At 43.4% G+C, this 26226-nt stretch overlaps 2 protein-coding genes across 2 annotated transcripts in view; one reads left to right on the forward strand and one right to left on the reverse strand.

The window, feature by feature from the left end:
• Window positions 1-26226, reverse strand: part of LOC306746939 (uncharacterized protein) — a 387486-nt gene that overhangs the window by 346398 nt on the left and 14862 nt on the right. The window lies entirely within an intron of this gene.
• Window positions 21577-24942, forward strand: LOC306746956 (very long chain fatty acid elongase 6-like; the record flags this gene model as incomplete). The annotated part of the gene is made up of 4 exons (XM_079229945.1): window positions 21577-21686; window positions 22956-23087; window positions 23364-23515; window positions 23614-24942. The coding sequence occupies 4 exons, from the start codon at window positions 21577-21579 to the stop codon at window positions 24027-24029; spliced, it is 810 nt and encodes a 269-aa protein (XP_079086071.1). The 3' UTR covers window positions 24030-24942.

Below are 26226 nucleotides of genomic sequence, written 5' to 3' on the forward strand. Positions count from 1 at the left end.
CTACTCTGAGCAGCATCATCATCTACTCTGAGCAGCATCATCATCTACTCGCTGAGCAGCATCATCATCTACTCTGAGCAGCATCATCATCTACTCTGAGCAGCATCATCATCTACTCTGAGCAGCATCATCATCTACTCTGAGCAGCATCATCATCATCTACTCTGAGCAGCATCATCATCATCTACTCTGAGCAGCAGCATCATCATCTACTCTGAGCAGCAGCATCATCATCTACTCTGAGCAGCAGCATCATCATCTACTCTGAGCAGCAGCATCATCTACTCTGAGCAGCATCATCAACTCTGAGCAGCATCATCATCTACTCTGAGCAGCAGCATCATCTACTCTGAGCAGCATCATCATCATCTACTCTGAGCAGCATCATCATCTACTCTGAGCAGCATCATCATCATCTACTCTGAGCAGCAGCATCATCATCTACTCTGAGCAGCAGCATCATCTACTCTGAGCAGCAGCATCATCTACTCTGAGCAGCAGCATCATCTACTCTGAGCAGCAGCATCATCTACTCTGAGCAGCAGCATCATCTACTCTGAGCAGCAGCATCATATACTCTGAGCAGCAGCATCATCATCTACTCTGAGCAGCAGCAGCATCATCTACTCTGAGCAGCAGCATCATCTACTCTGAGCAGCAGCATCATCTACTCTGAGCAGCAGCATCATCATCTACTCTGAGCAGCAGCATCATCATCTACTCTGAGCAGCAGCATCATCTATTCTGAGCAGCAGCATCATCTACTCTGAGCAGCAGCAGCAGCATCATCTACTCTGAGCAGCAGCACAATCTTCAGCAGCTGATGTTGTAAAACGCAGACAACGGATTTGGGCCACATTTCCCACTTTTACATTCCATTTAGCTGAGGCTTTCATCCAAAGAGACTAAGTGATTCAACCATGAGAACAAACTCAGAACAACAAGAATCTAGAAAGTACAAGACGTTAAACCACAAAGTGCATCAGTAAGAGACATCAAAGTGCTACTAAAGTGCTAATTTCTTTTATTATGGTATATTAGAAAAATAAGTGTTTTCAGTTCACGGTGGAAGACGTAGAGACTTCCTGCTGTCCTGATGTCAATGAGGAGCTCATTCCACCAATGAGGAGCAGGACACAAACAGTCTGACTTTGTTGAGTGTTTAGCTCTCAGTGACGGAGCTACAAGCCAATTGGCTGAAGCCGTGACTTCCTGTCCTCGGTCTGGACCCGCACCATCAGTGGGACTCACCTGGGGCTGCTGTGGAGCGACGGGGCCGAGCTCGCCTTCCGGAAGCCGTCTTTGAGGACGGGGCGGCGCCACGACTCTTTCTCCGACTTTGATCGAACCGGAGGGCCGGGGTCGTCCTTGGAGCCGCCCCGGAGCCCCGCCCCCGAGGCGGCGAGCGCCGTCTCAGAGCGAGACGTCTCCGAGGGGGCGGTCGGGTCCGGCCGGGCCAGCGGGGCGAAGCTCAGCTCGAGGATCTGCTTGGCGCTCTCACAGATCTGACTCTGCACGCACAGACACAGCAGCGTTAGCCGGCGCTCAGGACGCAGACGCGTGACCGCCGGCGGCGCCGCTCTCCTACCTGGATCTCGGGCGTGAGGGTGGGCAGGTCGAAGGTGAACACCGACGTGGACCCGGAGGTCAGGAGGTCCACGCTGTCCAGGCTGCTGTACGAGGTGCCCTTGGCCCGGTGAGACTCCATGATGCTCTCAAAGTGGCGGCTGAAGGAGTCCAGGTTGCTCTCGGAGGGCCGGCGGGGGCTGCCGATGGAGATCGGAGACTTGAGGCCGCCGTGCGAGTCGGACGCCGCCAACGACCTGACAGAAGAGCGACACGCCAGAACTTTAAAACCAGAACCCTGACAGAGGCTTCATCAGGTCACAGGAAGTGGAGCATGACAGCGAGGCTTTATTAGGACTTCAAAGGGTCTCAAATCTAGAGGTTGGAGGATATTGACTTCAAACATTGTCGACTAAAGTTTCTCCTGAACAACAAGATTTAATTTGTGGGTTATCGCCCATTGCAGAGCTGAGAAACCATGGAGGAATGCCTCACTGTGTGGGAGTTACTGTGACCACACCACAAACTAATAGATAGATATCAATGCACTGAATTGTTATTTAAGTAGTAAATCATACACAAACAACTTGGTAAAAAAGGAGTCAAAACCCTTTAATCTGGTCAGAACTGTAACAGGAATTAAGTTCCAGTATTTAATGTATATATTATATAAATATAGTATATTTAAAAACCTCAGTGAGCGATAGTCGCTGGTAATTTAATGAAAAACTAAAGCAGTGGTCGTTGTCTGTAGTCTCACCCCTTCAGCAGCAGACTGAACACCTCGTCCTCCTCCTTCGTGGCTCTTTGTCTCTGTTGGTCTCCCAGCATCCGGACACTGGCCCAGCTCACCACTCCTTCTTCTTCTCCTTCTCCTTCTCCTTCTTCTCCTTCTTCTTCTTCTTCCTCCACCTCCTCCTCCTCCTCCTCCTCTTCCTCCTCCTCCTCTTCCTCCTCCTTCACGCCACCCGTCCTGGGTTTTGGGGAGGCGTCGGCAGGGCCAAAGCTGGAGTTTCCCAGGACGCTGCGGTTACTCCCAAAGGCCGAATCCGCCTCCTCGGCCGCCTCAGCCTCCGCCCGCATCACCTGCATGACAAAGATCAATATTCATCAAGAGCATGACGCCGCTCTAGGCGGGACGAACCCGATCAGAGGACATGGATCACCTCGTCCAGGTCGGTCTCCCTGTAGCACCGCAGCGGCACGGCGTCCAGGTCCGTCTCGGAGTACCGGATGGTGTGGCGGATGATGCCCGTCCTGGGGGAGGAGCCTCTGGGGTCGCGGGCCACCAGCTCCACCTCGATCTGCCGCACCTGGTGATGCGGCAGTCTGGGACCCTCGCTGCCCCGCCCCCTCCTCTGATTGGATGGTTTCAGATGGAGGGAAGAGGGAGGAGTGGGGCTCGGCGAACCGCTGGCCGGAGGCGTCGTGGACAGAGCGTCTGAAGGGGGAAAAAAGTGTTCTATGTTTTATGTCTGTTTTAAAGATGTACCACAAGGTTTCACATGAGAACGTGTTCTAGCTCTTATCCAATCACATTTCACCTCTATGTCTCTATGGAAGAAGAGCGGCCCGAGGCCTTCTAGCTGGTCTTTGCAGATTAAAGAACATGGCGTCATTGTCTTCAACCAATCAGATCTTTAGTAGCGATGCTGGGCGTGTTCTCTGACGTGCAGCGCCTGTGAGGTGGCGTCAGCACTAACATGCGCTGTGATTGGTCAACAGAAAGCTAGCTAGCTGCTAGCAGAGCTCAGTAGTAGTAAGAAGAGTTCAGGTTGAAACAAGAGAAGACATGTTTAGTGTTTTTAACACTCAATGGCTGAAGGAGAAACGTCTAGCTGGTGGATTCACTGACAGCGCCGTCCTCACGGAGGGTTACGGACACGTTTGGTGACGATCCCAATATCGACTGCCGCTGTCGAGCGGACAGCTGTGTGGTACTGGAACTGAAGCGGCATTGAACTATATGACTATAACAAAGAGAGGAGGATGGACTTTGTCAAAGTGAACAGCATGTGGTCCTTTTTGCTGGGTTTCAACAGAGATTTTTTTATTTATTTTTTCATTTCATTTTTAAATTGGAAGTAGGCATCAATCAGACATTTACAGATGTTTTTCAGAAAATGAACTGTTTGGATGATGCTCACATTAGTTCTACAGATATAGAACAAGGGGTGGAAAACAGAATAAACAACAATCAACAGAGATTTCAGTGAATTTCTCGCTCCTGTCATCTGCTAAATTGAGAGTTTATGACCTTTCAGTGATAAAATAAAAGAACCATTTTCATTTTAGCAGATTAAAACTATAGTTTATATATATAAAATATATATATAAACTAAAACTAAAGGTTTGGGTAGTGATACTCGTGTGTGTATAGTTTAGTGTAGTAGTGTAGTGGTAGTAGTGGTAATACTTGTTAGTAGAGTTGCGTACTCTTAGACCTGTTCAGCGTATTAAGCTGCAGCTAATTGGCTTAGAAGAAGACTGGAAGGAGATGAAGCTGCTTGTTTACGTCACTGAGCGGAGAGAAGAGACCAATGTCCCTCAACTGTTTACTGCTGATACTAATACTACTACTACTGCTAATACTACTGCTACTTATACTACTGCTTATACTACTGATACTACTCCTACTGCTTATACTACTGCTAATACTACTACTGCTTATACTACTGATACTACTACTGCTACTACTACTGCTACTTATACTACTACTGCTACTTATACTACTGCTTATACTATACTGCTTATACTACTGCTACTTATACTACTGCTTATACTACTGATACTACTCCTACTGCTTATACTACTGCTAATACTACTACTGCTACTACTACTGCTACTTATACTACTACTGCTACTTATACTACTGCTTATACTATACTGCTTATACTACTGCTACTTATACTACTGCTTATACTCCTACTGCTTATACTACTAATTGTACGAGTAGTGATGAATCAAACACTGGATTTTATTTTGTTTTCTTTTTCTGTACGTGATTATATAAATAATAATAATAATAATAATAATGAAAAACAAACAAAATAAGTTATTGTAATAATATCAACTAAATGTGGAAGATGATGTCGTTCCATTGAGATGTTGGGACTAGAGGTGAGGATCTATCGGCTTAATTATCTAATTGTAAACTAAATATTGGCCAAAATAAAATGTAATACCTATAATTGGGACTGCTTTGTTTCTATCCTCCTTTTGCTCAAAACTATATGGTCCATTTTTGTTGTAGCAGAACGTAAACATTGATAAAAAGACCTTTGATGCGGCGACTCTCCTCCGCCGGACCTCCAAACAGGAACTCCCACTTGGCTCGGGCGATCTTCTGCGACCGCGAGGACGGAGTCGCTGTGGAGCCGCCGTCCGACTGCACGAGAAGAAAAGACAGCAGTGTAATGAAATAATGGGTTTGGAGTTACAGTTATTAATGCACACATGTTTGAGTGTTTGGCCTCTAGGTCAGTAACAAACTAAATGAAAAGTAATACTTCCAGTAGGATTAGGAGCAGTTTGTGTGTACACTTCATCTTTAAGGGGAATTAAAACGTGCAGGTAATGCAACACCAGTCCCACAACAGGGTTCAAGAAGGTCTCAAAACACATCAGAACACTACAAAACCATACAATAGTGATATTGTCACAATTCAAATTACTAAATTTGACAGAAAAAAGAAAAGAAAAATGGTGCATCTGACAATCTTGAAACTGAAAAGAAACAGTTTTGTTAACTTTAAACAATATATGCCATTAGTCCAAACCCCAGAATGGCCCGAGCCGCATGGGAGTTATTACATGTTAAGATACAGTTTGTTCATGATGAGGCTGATGATGGAAACCCTCCATAAGAAAACACACTGAGATCAGAAACTAAATCACTGGTGAGGAAGAACTTTGTATTTCTGTTATATATTTATTGTTATTGAGGTAAACGAGTCACAATGTGATGGGAAGACTCATCAGCAGACGGCCGCCTCACCCGCCACACAGATCCAGAACATACACATAACCTACATGACTACCTCCTCACACAACAACCAAATCCCCCCCAGCCGACCTGTATCCCTGAGCCGGTGTCTGCCGTGTCGTGGCTCGACTGGCTCGAGGTTTCGGGGGACAGACTGTCGTTTCTGTCCACCTGGGAGTCTCCCATGCTGCCCGTGACCCCACTGGAGCTCTGAGAGGCCGTCCCAGCAGCCCCGCTGTGGTCCTGAACCTCCTCCCTCTCGTCCTTGGACACACTTATAACGGGGGTTTGATACTCCTGCACCGACGCGTTCATTCCTTTGTCTTCTCCGACCTTCCTACGATACTCCTCTCTGCTCGGCGAGTAAACTGTAGAGGTTGACTGTCTGTAGTGGTCTTCCCAGAGTTCTTCCCCATCCTGGACTGGTCCAGCGTCCGACCACTGCTGGTGCCTGGAGGTCCAGCTCCCAGGGAACGCTTCTGTGTTTTGGCAGGAGACAAGTCTCTTGGAGAGTTCAGGGCTTTCCTCAAGTGATTTGTCAAAGAGGTGATCGTACTGCTTCCGCTCCATTGCAGGCGGTTTGTGGTCTCGTGGTCCAGTGTACTGTGGCGGCTGGTAGCGGTGCAGGGCAGATGCGTCCTTAGAGGGTGACGAACCCCGTTGATGCCGTGGGTCCAAGACTGGGGATTGAGAGGTGGTTGGACGGTGCAACCTAGCCGGCAAGGCTGGAGATGCTGGTGAAGACGGGCCTTTCTGGGATGAGAGGCGTCCTGGTCTGGCTTGAAGTGTTGCTTTGTCCGTTTTCCACCTGAGGTTCTGGTTGTCGGCCTGCAGAGGCTCAGGGGAGGTTCGCCCATGAAGAGTGGAATAAGGTTGGGATTCTCTCAGGGATGACACTCCCATCTTAGGACTCTCTGGCCGCAGTGACTCAGCTTGAGAAAATGCTGGAGAGGGACTCTGCCTTTCGGCAAAAATGCCGGACAGTTTGGTCGCTTCCACAGCTAACCTGCAAGCCACTTCAGAATTTAAGGATGGGGAGATGGTTCTCCTGCCATAAGTAGGGCTGACTGCGTCACTCGCTCGGCTACCGCAGCGTGGCGGCTTGTAGAGAGTCTTGCTGGATACGTTATCACTAGTGCTGTAGTGTATACTGTGTGTAGGTTTAGTGTTAGTGATGTTAGAACAATAGCTACCATCAACAAGGTGTTTGGGGTTCCCAGTAGCTTGATAGCCAGTCCTGGAATGGTTGCCTGTATGGAATATGCTAGCTGGGATCTTATGCTGGATGTCTGTGGGTCTCCCCGAAGGTAACGGTGGGTGAAATTTGCTGGACAACCTGGGGCTCTCTTGTCCAACCCATGGCCTCTGCAGGCTCTGGGGAGGCCCACGAGAGCGAAGAGGTGAGGTTTGAGCTACCGAGTGGGACGAGTACCCAGTGTGGGAACACAGGTGGTCAGAGGCAGGGCTTCTGGGTAGTCCATTCAAGGAACTACGGCAGGCTTCCCTGTCCAGTTTCAGGAGCTGGGCCTTCGATGGCAGGGTGAGGGTGCGGCGGGGCAGGATAGGGGATCCCCCCAAGGACCGGCAGCGAGGGGACTGGTAGTGCCGTGGCAGGGTTGGGCTGCAATTCTCTGGGTTGTGCCCAACAAATCTGCGCCTAAGTTCTGGGGATCCAAACTCCTCCAAGGCCCCGTAGGTGGCATCTCTGGCAACTGCGTCTGGGCTCATCATCTGCAGGTAAGGCGAGCCTTGTGGGGACTGAATCCCAGACGAGTATGGGTGATTGTAGTAAGGATCTCCCTGCCCCGGCTGCCCGTTGAACCACACTGGGTCACTCAACCTCTTTTGGAGCCGCTGCCCCTCCATTCTGTTCAGAGGGTTGCTCAACTCACTTTGGCACATAGAGGTATGGCGGCTGCCCATGCTGTGAACGTTAGCTTTCTCTATGTAGCCAAAGGTCACCACCGACGTCTTCCCCTCCTCATCCCCAACCCCGGGGACTTCGTAGGCCCTGCGGTTGCTGGTAGGTGTGGAGGGTACAGTCATTGTCCCAGAAGATGTAGAAGATGGGGAGATAGGCATCCTTCCCCGGTAGGGATCCAGGTCAGAGGAACAGGTGCGTCCCAATGAGCCGTGCTGGCCTGGACCAGTTGTTCCAGGTGCAAGGACCTCGAGCAATTGACTGAAAGTGTCATGCGACAAATCCTGCCGGTGGAACTGGGTGGGAGACCCTGTAGCGTCAGGGTTTTGGAGTTGGAAGCTGACGGAATGCCTGGAGGAAGACTTTGTGGGGGATAAGGTGTGGCTTCCAACCCCAGTTTGGTGCTGAGAGACTGGGGAAAGATCCGGACGGCGGTTGGGGCTGGAGCTTCTCTGGGATTGAGGGAGGACGTCTGGGCACTGAAGCATCGGGGGAGCGTCCCCTTCATCTCTTCCTCCAGGCTCCTCATTTTCTTCCTCGGCAACAGACCTCACCTCAACGTACAGGTGGAGGACTTTACCTGCTTGGGACATGGTGGCACCTTAGACACCTAAATGCACCGATGTTCCTTTTTCCTTTTGGCCCTTCGCTATTTGTGCGAAGGGTCCCTCGGCTTCCTGATACCCAGTACAGTGAAGGTCAGGGGTGGAACTGGACTAGCAGGTCTGTCCTCCATCTTCTCATCGTCACTTCAACCTGCAACAGGAAGCAGAGACGGATTCAAAGTCATCACCACGGAAAAAGGTTTGTACTACATCGTTTAAAATCTACATTCATTCATAGACAACTGGACAGCCGATAAACTCTCAAATTAACTTTTGATTCAATTATTTAAATGGACATAACCATATGACCTGAGACAAAGGTTGTACACTACAAAGCTTCAACTTACAGAAATCACACTTCACTCGAAACAAACACATCAACTGACACTTCAAACTATTAAATGATTCAACTGCTTTCAACGTCAAATCCAAACTCTCATACAATCTCACGAGCAAGAATAAAAATGTTTGTGTAGCCTCCAATTAGTCAATTATGAATTGTTTTGGTCTGGATTAATCGTTTTTAATGCTTTTTCATGCTGAATGACCAAAAAACGCATACGAACACAATATTTAAAGTCTTGTTTTGTGTGATTCTTTGTGGAGAAACTCTTTTACAGATCCATTGATTAAATACAAGACGTTTTTAGCGGTTTATGTCGTCAGTTTTCAGGTAAAGACGAAACACTTGAATCTGTTACATAAATATAAACGACATCACTGGCAGTGAATCACTGGGACGATGAATCATCGACGATTCAAAGAAAACAGAGCAGCTGCAACTAACAATACAATTCAAAGATCACAGGTTCGATGCCCACATGTGCTGAAGGTCTTCGGTCAAACAGAAAACTGTCTGGATTAAAACGGACGTTATGCAAATTCTACTGTAAGGAGGTGTGTGAATACAGAATGTCTTCATTCATACTGGTGTAGTACACTATCTATCAAGAGTGTTGTTCACTGCTGAAGAAACATTTGCATTCCATATAATAAATATAAATATATATCATCGTCTAATTGCTTTTTGCCACCAGTGAACAGGAAGTGACCATATATGGACTGAGGAGTGACGTAGAGACAACGTATACGTCTCTTGTGTCGACCTGTCAATCACCTTGTAGCCCCGCCCTCTAACATATGAAGCATATACTTCTATACAACCGGAGGAGAGAGAATGCAGCGTTAACACATGAAGCATATACTTCTATACAACCAGAGGAGTCACCCCCTGGTGGTCAGGAGAGAGAATGCAGCTTTAACACATAAAGCATATACTTCTATACAACCAGAGGAGTCACCCCCTTTAGTTGTTGACTAGATACTACGTTGCATCTTTTACGGCGACTTGGAGCCGATTGCCTTCTTCTTGAGTTTGAAGTGTTTAACGGCGTCTTCAGGTCAGCCAGGTGAGGGTTGTATTCATTCTGGTGGAGATGCTCCTCTCATGTTGAACTTGCTGCTATTGTAGAAGAAGAATACTCGCACACTCAAAGCCAGCATGCAACAGATCTTGAATCTTTAATGATTGACCAACGTTTCCAAAAACGTTGGTCAATCATTACAGATGTTGCGTCTCCAGTGCTCTTATCTGTTATCGCTTATCTTATCTCCCCGCGGAGCAGGTTATATATCATATTGTTATATATCATATAGTTATATATCATATAGTTATATATTATATTGTTATATATCACATTATAATATATTATATTTTTATATATCAAATAGTTGTACATTATATTGTTGTATATTATATATAACCGTATTGTTGTATATTATATAGTTATATATAACAATATTAGAGGTCTTCGGTGTCTGAGTGTAGGTGTGTGTGCATGCGTGCACGCCAATGTATGTTTGTGTGTAGGTGTGTGTATATATATATATATATATATATATATATATATATATATATATATATATATATATATATATATATATATATATATAGGTGCGTGTGTGTCTGTAGGTGTTTGTGTGTAGGTGTTTATCGGTGTAGGGGTGTGTGTGGGTGATTGTGTGTAGGTGTGTGTGTGTCTGATAAGCACACAGTTAGCTCTACTTTTCTGGACTCTGCTAATAGGATCCCCCCCTCCCCCCCTCCTCCTCCTCCTCCTCCTCCCAGCATGCACTGCTCAATCCACCAACACGCACACACACTTATAAAAACCAAACGCATGCAGACACGCAGAGACACACACACACACACACACAAACAGCTGTAACCTTACCTGTGTGTCCTCGCCGCTGCAGAGACGTCCCCTGAGTTGCCGTGGTAACCTCCTTGTTCCGCCTCACTCTCTCCCGCTCTCTCTCTCTCTCTCTCTCTCTCTCCCTCTCCCTCTCTCTCTCTCTCTCTCTACACTTGTTGTCTGCAGCAGAGCCGGCTCATCGTGGATTTACAGATTCGACTCAGCTTCTCCTCCTGACTCCTCCTCTTCCTCCTCCTGACTCCTCCTCTTCCTCCAATCAGCTGACGTACCCGCCCCCTTCTTCTGGGCAGCCTGCCAGCCAATCACGTCGTCCGCTGCCTGCAGACCTTCTTCTGTCAGCCAATGATGAGCAGCTCTGACAGATGGCCCAGCTTATTATGGGGGGTATTAATGTGTGTGTGTGTGTGTGTGTGTGTGTGTGTGTGTGTGTGTGTGTGTGTACAGTAGAGACACAGACTGCACATTGATCTTCTGGCGGTGTCTGTAATAACAGTAGGACTAGTGCCCCCTGTGGACTAAAGAGGTAGTGTTGGTTCTGGAGCTCCCCTGTGGACTAAAGAGGTAGTGTTGGTTCTAGTGCCCCCTGTGGACTAAAGAGGTAGTGTTGGTTCTAGCGCTCCCTGTGGACTAAAGAGGTAATGTTGGTTCTGGTGCCCCATGTGGACTAAAGAGGTAATGTTGGTTCTGGTGCCCCCTGTGGACTAAAGAGGTAGTGTTGGTTCTAGTGCCCCCTGTGGACTAAAGAGGTAGTGTTGGTTCTAGCGCTCCCTGTGGACTAAAGAGGTAGTGTTGGTTATGGTGCCCTATGTGGACTAAAGAGGTAATGTTGGTTCTGGTGCCCCCTGTGGACTAAAGAGGTAGTGTTGGTTCTAGCGCTCCCTGTGGACTAAAGAGGTAATGTTGGTTCTGGTGCCCCATGTGGACTAAAGAGGTAATGTTGGTTCTAGCGCTCCCTGTGGACTAAAGAGGTAGTGTTGGTTCTAGTGCCCCATGTGGACTAAAGAGGTAGTGTTGGTTCTGGTGCCCCATGTGGACTAAAGAGGTAATGTTGGTTATGGTGCCCCCTGTGGACTAAAGAGGTAATGTTGGTTATGGTGCCCCCTGTGGACTAAAGAGGTAGTGTTGGTTCTAGTGCCCCCTGTGGACTAAAGAGGTAGTGTTGGTTCTGGTGCCCCATGTGGACTAAAGAGGTAGTGTTGGTTCTGGTGCCCCATGTGGACTAAAGAGGTAGTGTTGGTTCTGGTGCCCCCTGTGGACTAAAGAGGTAGTGTTGGTTATGGTGCCCCCTGTGGACTAAAGAGGTAGTGTTGGTTCTGGAGCCCCATGTGGACTAAAGAGGTAATGTTGGTTATGGTGCCCACTGTGGACTAAAGAGGTAATGTTGGTTATGGTGCCCCCCTGTGGACTAAAGAGGTAGTGTTGGTTATGGTGCCCCCTGTGGACTAAAGAGGTAATGTTGGTTATGGTGCCCCCTGTGGACTAAAGAGGTAGTGTTGGTTCTAGTGCCCCATGTGGACTAAAGAGGTAGTGTTGGTTCTGGTGCCCCATGTGGACTAAAGAGGTAGTGTTGGTTCTGGTGCCCCCTGTGGACTAAAGAGGTAGTGTTGGTTATGGTGCCCCCTGTGGACTAAAGAGGTAGTGTTGGTTCTGGTGCCCCCTGTGGACTAAAGAGGTAGTGTTGGTTCTAGTGCCCCATGTGGACTAAAGAGGTAGTGTTGGTTCTGGTGCCCCATGTGGACTAAAGAGGTAGTGTTGGTTCTGGTGCCCCATGTGGACTAAAGAGGTAGTGTTGGTTCTGGTGCCCCCTGTGGACTAAAGAGGTAGTGTTGGTTCTGGAGCTCCCCTTGTGGACTAAAGAGGTAGTGTTGGTTCTGGAGCCCCCTGTGGACTAAAGAGGTAGTGTCTCTGAGCACCAAAGTCCCTTTAGAAAACCTCTCATTTTACTGCAGCAGGTCTGACAGTCTGATCCTCTCAGTTCTGGTTCTGGTTCCCCCCCCCCCCCTCCCCTTCTCTCCAGTGGGTCCAACAACACGTTCTGTGTCTCCAGCAGCGTGGTGTCGGCTCCCAGAGAGGAGGAGGAGGAAGAAGAGCAGGAAGAAGAGCAGGAGGTCCGTTCCACCAGAATCCGACCCGGTGGCTCCGATGAGGAGCTCCAAGAAGATCTCCAGAACCATCTGAGTGACTTCATGTTGGAACGCTTCTCCACGACCTCGTCCCTGTTCTGAAAAATATCTGAGTAATTCTAATGTTCATATAAAATCCTATTAAAATAATGATGGTGTGATTCTTCTGAACCAAACCAAGAAGTCCTGCCGCTGGGGGAATGGAAGCTTCAGCACAGAGCGCTAGTTTTCCTCCAGTTCACGTAAATAAAGACGACGCCAATAAGTGATTGTCCAATCAGTGATAGCCCTAATTGATTGTCCAATCAGTGAGGGCTTTCACTGATCGAGAGGTGAAGTCCCACCCCGTCTTTTTTCCCACCAATAAAAAAACATTGAAAAACCTTTTGATCATTTGATTATTGAACAGTGAAATCTTAAACCCGTCTCTCACGGAGATGAAAGTGTGTGTGTGTGTGTGTGTGTGTGTGTGTGTGTGTGTGTGTGTGTGTGTGGCAGTACCTTGGTACAGGAGGCGGAGTGACGAAGTCAGAGACAGGAAGTCTGACCTGAGAGGAGAGAAGAAGATCAATTAAAGCAACAGGACCTCTATAATGCCATTTTTCTTCTTCTTCTGCTCTTTTTCATCACTGCTGTTGTTGTTGTTGTTGTTCTCACCAGGGTCAAACCAACAACAAACTACTAGAGGAACGTTGAAGACTTTTATTGACATCCTCATGGACTTAATAATAATAACAACAACAACAATAACAACAATAATAACAACAACACCGGGACCCGGTCCCCTTGACCCGGGACATGGTCCCCTCTGACCCGGGACCATGCCCCACTGACCCGAGACATGGTCCCCTCTGACCCGGGACCATGCCCCACTGACCCGAGACATGGTCCCCTCTGACCCGGGACCATGCCCCTCTGACCCAGGACCCGGTCCCCCTGACCCGGGACATGGTCCCCTCTGACCCGGGACATGGTCCCCTCTGACCCGGGACCCGGTCCCCCTGACCCGGGACATGGTCCCCTCTGACCCGGGACCCGGTCCCCCTGACCCGGGACATGGTCCCCCTGCACCGGGACCCGGTCCCCCTGACCCGGGACATGGTCCCCCTGCACCGGAACCATGCCCCTCTGACCCGGTCCCCCTGACCCGGGACCCGGTCCCCCTGACCCGGGACATGGTCCCTCTGACCCGGGACCATGCCCCTCTGACCCGGTCCCCCTGACCCGGGACCCGGTCCCCCTGACCCGGGACATGGTCCCCCTGCACCGGGACCCGGTCCCCCTGCACCGGGACATGGTCCCCCTGCACCGGGACCCGGTCCCCCTGCACCGGGACCCGGTCCCCCTGACCCGGGACATGGTCCCCCTGACCCGGGACCCGGTCCCCTCTGACCCGGGACATGGTCCCCCTGACCCGGGACCCGGTCCCCTCTGACCCGGGACCCGGTCCCCCTGACCCGGGACATGGTCCCCCTGACCCGGTCCCCCGCAGAGCTCGCTGAACCCCCTCACAGAGAAGTCGCCTTAACGTCTCCCGGTCCTCCCCGTTGAGTCTCTCCTGAGGGTCCCGCGCCTCCCTGCAGCGGGCCGCGGTGCTTCAGGTCCGGCGGGGCAGACTCCCAGCTCCGCCGAGAAGAGGACTCCTCCAAGGGACTCCAGCGGCTGCTGGACGCCGCTCGGCGGGCGGAGGCTCGGGGTTGTGCAAGTGGACATTTGGCTCAAAGAAACGTCTGTTTATGGAATAATATGTCCGCCGAAGGGACGAGGAGGCGCGACTGAACCGGGAGAAACATCCACGTGTATCGAGGCATTTGGATAATTGAACTAATATGAACACAAGTTCTAAAGTGAGGTTTCTTTCAAAGGAGTTCCGCGCTCACCGTGGAGGGAGAGGCGGTGAAGCCGGGTGCAGCCTCTACCGACCCGCGCGGAGCCTCCGCGGTACCGACGGGTTCTCCCGGCGGCCCGGCGGGTCCATTGAACGGTACCGGGCTGCTGCTCTCTGTGCGGCGGCTCGCTGCTGCGCGTCCAGGCGGCTGGTTGACATTAGTTTACCTTCTCCACGGAGACTGCAACTTCCGCATCGCGGAGGTGACGTCACGGCGACGTAAGGCGACGTCATACCAGCCCGACCTGAAGAAACCTTTTCTATAATAACACAAAGATAAAGGAAGATGCTGATTGTGTCTTTGTTCACTTTAATTATGGGGAAAGACATACCAAATAAATAACATAAATGAAAAAGCTTATTGCTTAAAAAAATACTTATTATATATTTATAATAAATACAGAAGAAATGGAGATACTGCACTAAAAATACCACAGTGTAAAAATACTCTGTTGCAGTAGGAGTACTGCATTGTAAATGTCCCTTCCATAAAATATATAATGAATACGTTGTAGTTGAAGTATTAAACTATAATATTTATTTATTTATAAATATAATATTTTTAAGGTCAACTGTTGAATAATTAACTAATATTTAAACATAGTTTAAACTGCATTCTCTCTACTGACCCCAGGGGGCGACTCCTCTGGTTGTATAGAAGTCTATGCTTCAGTGTTAAAGACTGACTAGTCAGGGGGACCACGCCCCCTGACTAGTCAGTAGTAGTATTTTAACACAGACACAGTATAAATACACAGACTTTAGAACAACACAGTATAAATACACATACTTTAGAACAATACACATACTTTAGAACAACACAGTATAAATACACAGACTTTAGAACAACACAGTATAAATACACATACTTTAGAACAATACACATACTTTAGAACAACACAGTATAAATACACAGACTTTAGAACAACACAGTGTAAAGACACATACTTTAGAACAATACACATACTTTAGAACAACACAGTATAAATACACAGACTTTAGAACAACACAGTATAAATACACAGACTTTAGAACAACACAGTATAAATACACATACTTTAGAACAACACAGTATAAATACACAGACTTTAGAACAACACAGTATAAATACACAGACTTTAGAACAACACAGTATAAATACACATACTTTAGAACAACACAGTATAAATACACAGACTTTAGAACAACACAGTATAAATACACATACTTTAGAACAATACACATACTTTAGAACAACACAGTATAAATACACAGACTTTAGAACAACACAGTATAAATACACAGACTTTAGAACAACACAGTATAAATACACAGACTTTAGAACAACACAGTATAAATACACAGACTTTAGAACAACACAGTATAAATACACAGACTTTAGAACAACACAGTATAAATACACATACTTTAGAACAACACAGTATAAATACACAGACTTTAGAACAACACAGTATAAATACACATACTTTAGAACAACACAGTATAAATACACATACTTTAGAACAACACAGTATAAATACACAGACTTTAGAACAATACACATACTTTAGAACAACACAGTATAAATACACAGACTTTAGAACAACACAGTATAAATACACAGACTTTAGAACAATACACATACTTTAGAACAACACAGTATAAATACACATACTTTAGAACAACACAGTATAAATACACAGACTTTAGAACAACACAGTATAAATACACAGACTTTAGAACAATACACAGACTTTAGAACAACACAGTATAAATACACATACTTTAGAACAACACAGTATAAATACACAGACTTTAGAACAACACAGTATAAATACACAGACTTTAGAACAACACAGTATAAATACACAGACTTTAGAACAATACACATACTTTAGAACAACACAGTATAAATACACATACTTTAGAACAACACAGTATAAATACACAGACTTTAGAACAACACAGTATAAATACACATACTTTAGAACAACACAGTATAAATACACATACTTTAGAACAACACAGTATAAATACACAGACTTTAGAACAACACAGTATAAATACACATACTTTAGAACAACACAGTATAAATACACATACTTTAGAACAACACAGTATAAATACACAGACTTTAGAACAACACAGTATAAATACACATACTTTAGAACAACACAGTATAAATACACATACTTTAGAACAACACAGTATAAATACACAGACTTTAGAACAACACAGTATAAATACACAGACTTTAGAACAACACAGTATAAATACACATACTTTAGAACAACACAGTATAAATACACAGACTTTAGAACAACACAGTATAAATACACATACTTTAGAACAATACACATACTTTAGAACAACACAGTATAAATACACAGACTTTAGAACAACACAGTATAAATACACATACTTTAGAACAACACAGTATAAATACACAGACTTTAGAACAACACAGTATAAATACACAGACTTTAGAACAACACAGTATAAATACACAGACTTTAGAACAACACAGTATAAATACACATACTTTAGAACAACACAGTATAAATACACAGACTTTAGAACAACACAGTATAAATACACATACTTTAGAACAACACAGTATAAATACACAGACTTTAGAACAACACAGTATAAATACACAGACTTTAGAACAACACAGTATAAATACACATACTTTAGAACAATACACATACTTTAGAACAACACAGTATAAATACACATACTTTAGAACAACACAGTATAAATACACAGACTTTAGAACAACACAGTATAAATACACATACTTTAGAACAACACAGTATAAATACACAGACTTTAGAACAATACACAGACTTTAGAACAACACAGTATAAATACACAGACTTTAGAACAACACAGTATAAATACACAGACTTTAGCACAACACAGTATAAATACACAGACTTTAGAACAACACAGTATAAATACACAGACTTTAGAACAATACACATACTTTAGAACAACACAGTATAAATACACAGACTTTAGAACAACACAGTATAAAAACACATACTTTAGAACAACACAGTATAAATACACAGACTTTAGAACAATACACATACTTTAGAACAACACAGTATAAATACACATACTTTAGAACAACACAGTATAAATACACATACTTTAGAACAATACACATACTTTAGAACAACACAGTATAAATACACAGACTTTAGAACAACACAGTATAAATACACAGACTTTAGAACAACACAGTATAAATACACATACTTTAGAACAACACAGTATAAATACACATACTTTAGAACAACACAGTATAAATACACAGACTTTAGAACAACACAGTATAAATACACAGACTTTAGAACAACACAGTATAAATACACATACTTTAGAACAACACAGTATAAATACACAGACTTTAGAACAACACAGTATAAATACACATACTTTAGAACAATACACATACTTTAGAACAACACAGTATAAATACACAGACTTTAGAACAACACAGTATAAATACACAGACTTTAGAACAACACAGTATAAATACACATACTTTAGAACAATACACATACTTTAGAACAACACAGTACAAATACACATACTTTAGAACAACACAGTATAAATACACAGACTTTAGAACAATACACAGACTTTAGAACAACACAGTATAAATACACATACTTTAGAACAACACAGTATAAATACACAGACTTTAGAACAACACAGTATAAATACACATACTTTAGAACAACACAGTATAAATACACATGCTTTAGAACAACACAGTATAAATACACAGACTTTAGAACAACACAGTATAAATACACAGACTTTAGAACAACACAGTATAAATACACATACTTTAGAACAACACAGTATAAATACACAGACTTTAGAACAACACAGTATAAATACACATACTTTAGAACAATACACATACTTTAGAACAACACAGTATAAATACACAGACTTTAGAACAACACAGTATAAATACACAGACTTTAGAACAACACAGTATAAATACACATACTTTAGAACAATACACATACTTTAGAACAACACAGTACAAATACACATACTTTAGAACAACACAGTATAAATACACAGACTTTAGAACAATACACATACTTTAGAACAACACAGTATAAATACACAGACTTTAGAACAATACACAGACTTTAGAACAACACAGTATAAATACACAGACTTTAGAACAACACAGTATAAATACACATACTTTAGAACAACACAGTATAAATACACAGACTTTAGAACAACACAGTATAAATACACAGACTTTAGAACAACACAGTATAAATACACATACTTTAGAACAACACAGTATAAATACACAGACTTTAGAACAACACAGTATAAATACACAGACTTTAGAACAACACAGTATAAATACACAGACTTTAGAACAACACAGTATAAATACACAGACTTTAGAACAACACAGTATAAATACACAGACTTTAGAACAACACAGTATAAATACACATACTTTAGAACAACACAGTATAAATACACAGACTTTAGAACAACACAGTATAAATACACATACTTTAGAACAACACAGTATAAATACACATACTTTAGAACAACACAGTATAAATACACAGACTTTAGAACAACACAGTATAAATACACAGACTTTAGAACAACACAGTATAAATACACATACTTTAGAACAACACAGTATAAATACACAGACTTTAGAACAACACAGTATGAATACACATACTTTAGAACAATACACATACTTTAGAACAACACAGTATAAATACACAGACTTTAGAACAACACAGTATAAATACACAGACTTTAGAACAACACAGTATAAATACACATACTTTAGAACAATACACATACTTTAGAACAACACAGTACAAATACACATACTTTAGAACAACACAGTATAAATACACAGACTTTAGAACAATACACAGACTTTAGAACAACACAGTATAAATACACATACTTTAGAACAACACAGTATAAATACACAGACTTTAGAACAACACAGTATAAATACACATACTTTAGAACAACACAGTATAAATACACATGCTTTAGAACAACACAGTATAAATACACAGACTTTAGAACAACACAGTATAAATACACAGACTTTAGAACAACACAGTATAAATACACATACTTTAGAACAACACAGTATAAATACACAGACTTTAGAACAACACAGTATAAATACACATACTTTAGAACAATACACATACTTTAGAACAACACAGTATAAATACACAGACTTTAGAACAACACAGTATAAATACACAGACTTTAGAACAACACAGTATAAATACACATACTTTAGAACAATACACATACTTTAGAACAACACAGTACAAATACACATACTTTAGAACAACACAGTATAAATACACAGACTTTAGAACAATACACATACTTTAGAACAACACAGTATAAATACACAGACTTTAGAACAATACACAGACTTTAGAACAACACAGTATAAATACACAGACTTTAGAACAACACAGTATAAATACACAGACTTTAGAACAACACAGTATAAATACACAGACTTTAGAACAACACAGTATAAATACACATACTTTAGAACAATACACATACTTTAGAACAACACAGTATAAAAACACATACTTTAGAACAACACAGTATAAATACACAGACTTTAGAACAACACAGTATAAATACACATACTTTAGAACAACACAGTATAAATACACATACTTTAGAACAACACAGTATAAATACACAGACTTTAGAACAACACAGTATAAATACACATACTTTAGAACAACACAGTATAAATACACATACTTTAGAACAACACAGTATAAATACACAGACTTTAGAACAACACAGTATAAATACACAGACTTTAGAACAACACAGTATAAATACACATACTTTAGAACAACACAGTATAAATACACATACTTTAGAACAATACACATACTTTAGAACAACACAGTATAAATACACAGACTTTAGAACAACACAGTATAAATACACATACTTTAGAACAATACACATACTTTAGAACAACACAGTATAAATACACAGACTTTAGAACAACACAGTATAAATACACATACTTTAGAACAACACAGTATAAATACACAGACTTTAGAACAACACAGTATAAATACACAGACTTTAGAACAACACAGTATAAATACACAGACTTTAGAACAATACACATACTTTAGAACAACACAGTATAAATACACAGACTTTAGAACAACACAGTATAAATACACAGACTTTAGAACAACACAGTATAAATACACATACTTTAGAACAACACAGTATAAATACACAGACTTTAGAACAACACAGTATAAATACACATACTTTAGAACAACACAGTATAAATACACAGACTTTAGAACAACACAGTATAAATACACAGACTTTAGAACAACACAGTATAAATACACATACTTTAGAACAATACACATACTTTAGAACAACACAGTATAAATACACATACTTTAGAACAACACAGTATAAATACACAGACTTTAGAACAACACAGTATAAATACACATACTTTAGAACAACACAGTATAAATACACAGACTTTAGAACAATACACAGACTTTAGAACAACACAGTATAAATACACAGACTTTAGAACAACACAGTATAAATACACATACTTTAGAACAACACAGTATAAATACACATACTTTAGAACAATACACATACTTTAGAACAACACAGTATAAATACACAGACTTTAGAACAACACAGTATAAATACACATACTTTAGAACAACACAGTATAAATACACATACTTTAGAACAACACAGTATAAATACACATACTTTAGAACAATACACATACTTTAGAACAACACAGTATAAATACACAGACTTTAGAACAACACAGTATAAATACACATACTTTAGAACAACACAGTATAAATACACAGACTTTAGAACAACACAGTATAAATACACATACTTTAGAACAACACAGTATAAATACACATACTTTAGAACTACACAGTATAAATACACATACTTTAGAACAACACAGTATAAATACACATACTTTAGAACAACACAGTATAAATACAAAAACAGGTACAGAACAGTGTCGATATAAGCCCCGCCCACACAGCAGGTGTGTCCTGAAGCCCCGCCCCCAGCTAATAGGCTTTAATTGGGAGGGTGAGCCAGGTGGAGGACAGACGCAGGAGGACAGACGGAGCGCGCGCTCTCCGGAAGCTTCTTCAGGAGTTCTTGAACATAAAGTTAAATAAAGTCAACATGGAGCTGCTGGAGCTGAACGGGACGGACTCTCTTCTGCGGCTGCGCGAGTACAGCTTCGAGCGGCGCTTCGACGAGCGAGGCGCGGTCGCGTGGATGCAGGCCAACTGGTGAGCGCGCGCCCGCGGACACTCACCTGCGAGCTGAGATTTTAATACTACTGACGCCGCCGACCCCCGCTGAGGGTTCGAGTCCCCAACGGGAGGCTGTACCGCCTCCCGTTGGGGACTCGAACCTTCGGCGGGGGTCGCGACACCAGAACCCGCCAGGCATCCTGCACTATAGGGTGTACAGATCACGTGACTCATTTAAACCAGCGGTTTGTGCCGGTCTGGTGAGGCGCGTCACACCGCGTGCTGAAGGCAGGGAGACACTAGAGGGGGAGGAGTCTGCGCAGTGGAGCCTACAGGTGTTCTACAGGTGGGGCGCACTGACGTCACACAGGCATGCGCGGTATGCCGCTGTAATTAAATCGCATCGGGTTATTCCAGTTGACGGTTTCACTCACAGGACGACATATTGATATGAAGCTTCATAAACTATTTGAACTGTTGAGCACGAGTCCACTGACATGTTGCTGTAATTATGACGAATATTCTAAAACTAACGCCTTTTATTTCAGATGAGAAAGTGTTTAATGATAAAACCAAATCATTATACTTTTAAAAGCCTTTTAGTCTACTAATAGATACATAATTCTAATAAAGTGTTAACACGTGAATCAGAGTGAGACATTTTGCATCATAGAGAAGCAAAGAAGGAACAAACAATTTCACATTTTAAAACATTTATTATTCATCAAATGCTGAATATTTTCTCCATTTCAATCGATTGGTCTCTGAAATATAAGAAAAAGACAGAAAATAATAAAAAATGTCTGTCAAAAACCTAATATTCATATTTCAACATTGTAAGGTTACTAAAGTCAGCATTGTAACAGTGTTAGTATTTTAAATGAGCATTTAATGATGTTGCTAGCATTAACTTAATTAAAGTGAGTATTTAAATGTGAGTATTTTGAGGTCTGCATATCTTAAACTGAGTATTTTAATGTTCCAACCTTTTTAAATAAGCATTTTAATAACATTTAAATAGGTGTGTGTGTGTGTGTGTGTGTGTGTGTGTGTGTGTGTGTGTGTGTGTGTGTGTGTGTGTGTGTGTGTGTGTGTGTATTAATTATTTAAATAGCTGAGATGAAAGGGAAAAAAGAACAGAGTATTAATTTAGGAATTAAATGGTAGAAGTGCAAAAGCGACTCTTGATGCTAGCGTTGGTTTAAATATTAGCTTGTTGTACTTGTACCATGAAGTAATTGTACCTCTTTATCGTTATCTCTGTCCTTCATGTGTACATCAATAACATATCTTTGTTCCTCTCAGGAGCAAGTCCTTCGTGTTCTGCGCCGTCTACGCCGCCCTGGTGTTCGGAGGCCGGCACTACATGAAGGCCCGCCCCAAAATGAACCTGCGGCTGCCGCTCATCCTCTGGTCGCTCAGCCTCGCTCTCTTCAGGTAACGGCTCACCTTCAGCGCACCTGCTGGTGCCGTAAGTATATATATATATATATATATATATATATATATATATATATATATATAATGACTTCATGTTTATTATAACGCCAACAGAGCGAGACGTCTAGATCTAGAGAAGATCAATATGTTTCATAGTTCTGTATTTATTACATATTTAATGCACACACACCATTTCAGGTGACCTTCCCTGAGGTGTTTCAGTTGGTGTGTCCTAATCCCCTATAAATGACGTGACCGTGGTTCTGCCCCCAGCATCGGCGGGGCGCTGCGGACCGGGTCCTACATGGTCCAGGTCCTGAGCTGCGGCGGCTTCAGGCGCTCCGTGTGCGACCAGAGCTTCTACAACGGGCCGGTCAGCAAGTTCTGGGCCTACGCCTTCGTGCTGAGCAAAGCTCCCGAGCTCGGTGAGTGACCCGATCCATCCATTTATATATCTACACGTCCTGTTTCTATCTATACCTCTTATATATCCATACACGTCCCACATATCTGCTGTCTCCAGGCGACACGGCGTTCGTGGTGCTGAGGAAGCAGAAGCTGCTGTTCCTGCACTGGTACCACCACATGACGGTGCTGCTGTACTCGTGGTACTCCTACAAGGACATGGTGGCCGGCGGCGGCTGGTTCATGACCATGAACTACGGCGTGCACGCGCTCATGTACAGCTACTACGCGGCGCGCGCCGCCGGCCTGCGCGTGCCGCGGCCGCTCGCCGCGCTCATCACCGGCGCCCAGCTGGGCCAGATGGCCGTGGGGCTGGCGGTGAGCGCGCTGGTGTACCGCTGGATGCCGCAGGGCGACTGCCCCTCGCGGCTGGACAACGTGGCCTGGGCCGGCCTCATGTACCTCAGCTACCTGCTGCTCTTCTGCAACTTCTTCTACCACACCTACCTGCGGCGCCGCGCCAAGCTGGAGTAGCAGGCCAGGTGCATCGTGGGGGATCCGAGCTCAAGACCTCAAACACGCCCAGAGACGAGCTGGAGGACTCTCAGGAACTGGGTTCTGCTCTCGGTCGCCTTTTATCTCCCACCGAACGCTCCAGCAAACTAAACGACACAGGGTTGGTTTCATATCACGAGAATCTCAGCGCCTCAAATTATGTCTTCTGTTCCTTTTTATAAAATAAACGCTTTGTTTTTTTAAAGCGTTCCGATCAGAAACATGTGAAACATGTGAAACATGTGACAACTCATCACCTCGTCAGTCTCGTGCCCCGAAACCAGCCGCTCCCACTCAGCACTGGTTCCACTGGTTCCACTGGTTCCACTGAAACGCTGTTTGAGTCACGTGTGACAGTTTGTTTTAAATATTTTTTTTACTTATTAGATGGTGTTGATTATTATGTTATTGATTATTATATGTCATTGATCTGCTCCAGTTTGATCGACTAGTTTTCCTTCAGAAGTGTAAAAGCTCGTTTTAAAGCAGACGTATTTATTAAGTATGTATCTTGACGCATGATGGCAGCCGCTCGGAGCGGAGGAGTCGAACACTTGCGGTGTTTCACCAAATGTTACTCTATTAATATCACGCGCTGAATATTTATCAGTTTGTACGTTTAATATTTTGAGTTTATTTTTACTGAAGCTGAGAAACTTCTTCACGACCGGTTCAGTCTGTCCTCTGGTGGTGTTGGTGGTGTTGTTGTTGTTGTTGTTATTGTGTGTGTGATCGTGAAAGTTTGAGAGTCGGAGAAGCTCAGAGATCCAAATGAAAGCCGTGATGATGAAGATTTTCTGTATGAACACACTTTTTAATATTTCTGCTGTTGATCTTCAGGTTTAAAATATTTGTCTTTATTGTTTTGACTTTACATAATAAAGAAGCTGTTTATAAATATGCGCTTTGATTCCTTTAAATAGACCAAAGAAGCAACTCAATTTAAGACTTTTTTATTTTTATTAAACCAAATGTTTCACTTTGTTAAACGTGATCCTGATGACTGACCTGAGATCAGCCGTCACTCTTTAAACACTGAAGAACCTGATCTGGATCCTCAGGACGTCTCACTCTGATCCGTATTGATGGACAGAAGAATGAACACGTGCTGCCCTCTGGTGGCCACAACGTGTGTGTGTGTGTGTGTGTGTATGTATATATGTGTATGTGTATGACTCACTTGCTTGGAGACAGTTGTTTGAGGTCATTTTGTTGTTCAGACCTACAATGAACATATTTTAACCAGATGGTGAATAAGAAAAGATATAATATATAACTTGAGTTTAATCTGTAATCGTCTCTGGTATGAAACGCCAGAGATCAGTCCATCAGCTGCAGCGTCCAATCACATAACAGATGAACAGTGAGGGGGCGTGTCCAGCGTTAAAACACTTCCTGGAAGCTCTCAGGGCTCCTCCATCATGACTCCTCAGAGCTTTGGGACGGCCGTCAAGATGGCGGCGCAGAATCACTTCCGGTTCAATCGAGGAGCGAGGAAACGATAATTTAGAGAGTTGGGATGCACCACAAGGAGAGAACAGGGATGAGCCGCTACCTTGAGGTTTCAGGACGACCTCTCTCTCCATGAACATGACAACTTTACAAAGTACAAAAGTACAACGTACGCGGACATAACACGTCATTAATAAATACAGTTTCCACTTTCAAATTTCAAAATTTCGTTTACGTTACGGCGTTGCACTCGACGCTTGCGCTCGTCACTCTTGGCGTTTTGCTAAAAGCCTCCGTGAGATCTCCCTGAGGTCTTTTCTGCTGTTGCGTCTCAAAACAGAATAAAGCTCAACATTGAGCATTAATTGAGAGCCGTATCAAATCTACAACCCTGTTTATAAAGATGTGTAGAGGAAAGCTGCTCACTGCTGCACTAATACTGAAACAACCTGATGCTCACACATCTCACTCATTTTGTTTTGCACAGGTTGAACGTTATTGTTATTATCTTATATTCATTATAAAAAATATATTTAGTGCAAAACAGGTTATTTCAGCCACAATATGTATTTCTTTTGCCAAATATTAGTGATTTTTTGCACAGATAGAACTTTATTTGCAATGTTCTAACAAAGTGATTGCACATGTTATTAGTTTCTGTCTGATGGAGCGATCTGGTTTACTTGAAAGGGATTTACCTTTTCTTTATTCTATTATTTGAAAA

This window comes from Taurulus bubalis (assembly GCF_910589615.1).
Source record: "Taurulus bubalis genome assembly, chromosome: 14".
Classification (NCBI taxonomy): domain Eukaryota; kingdom Metazoa; phylum Chordata; class Actinopteri; order Perciformes; family Cottidae; genus Taurulus; species Taurulus bubalis.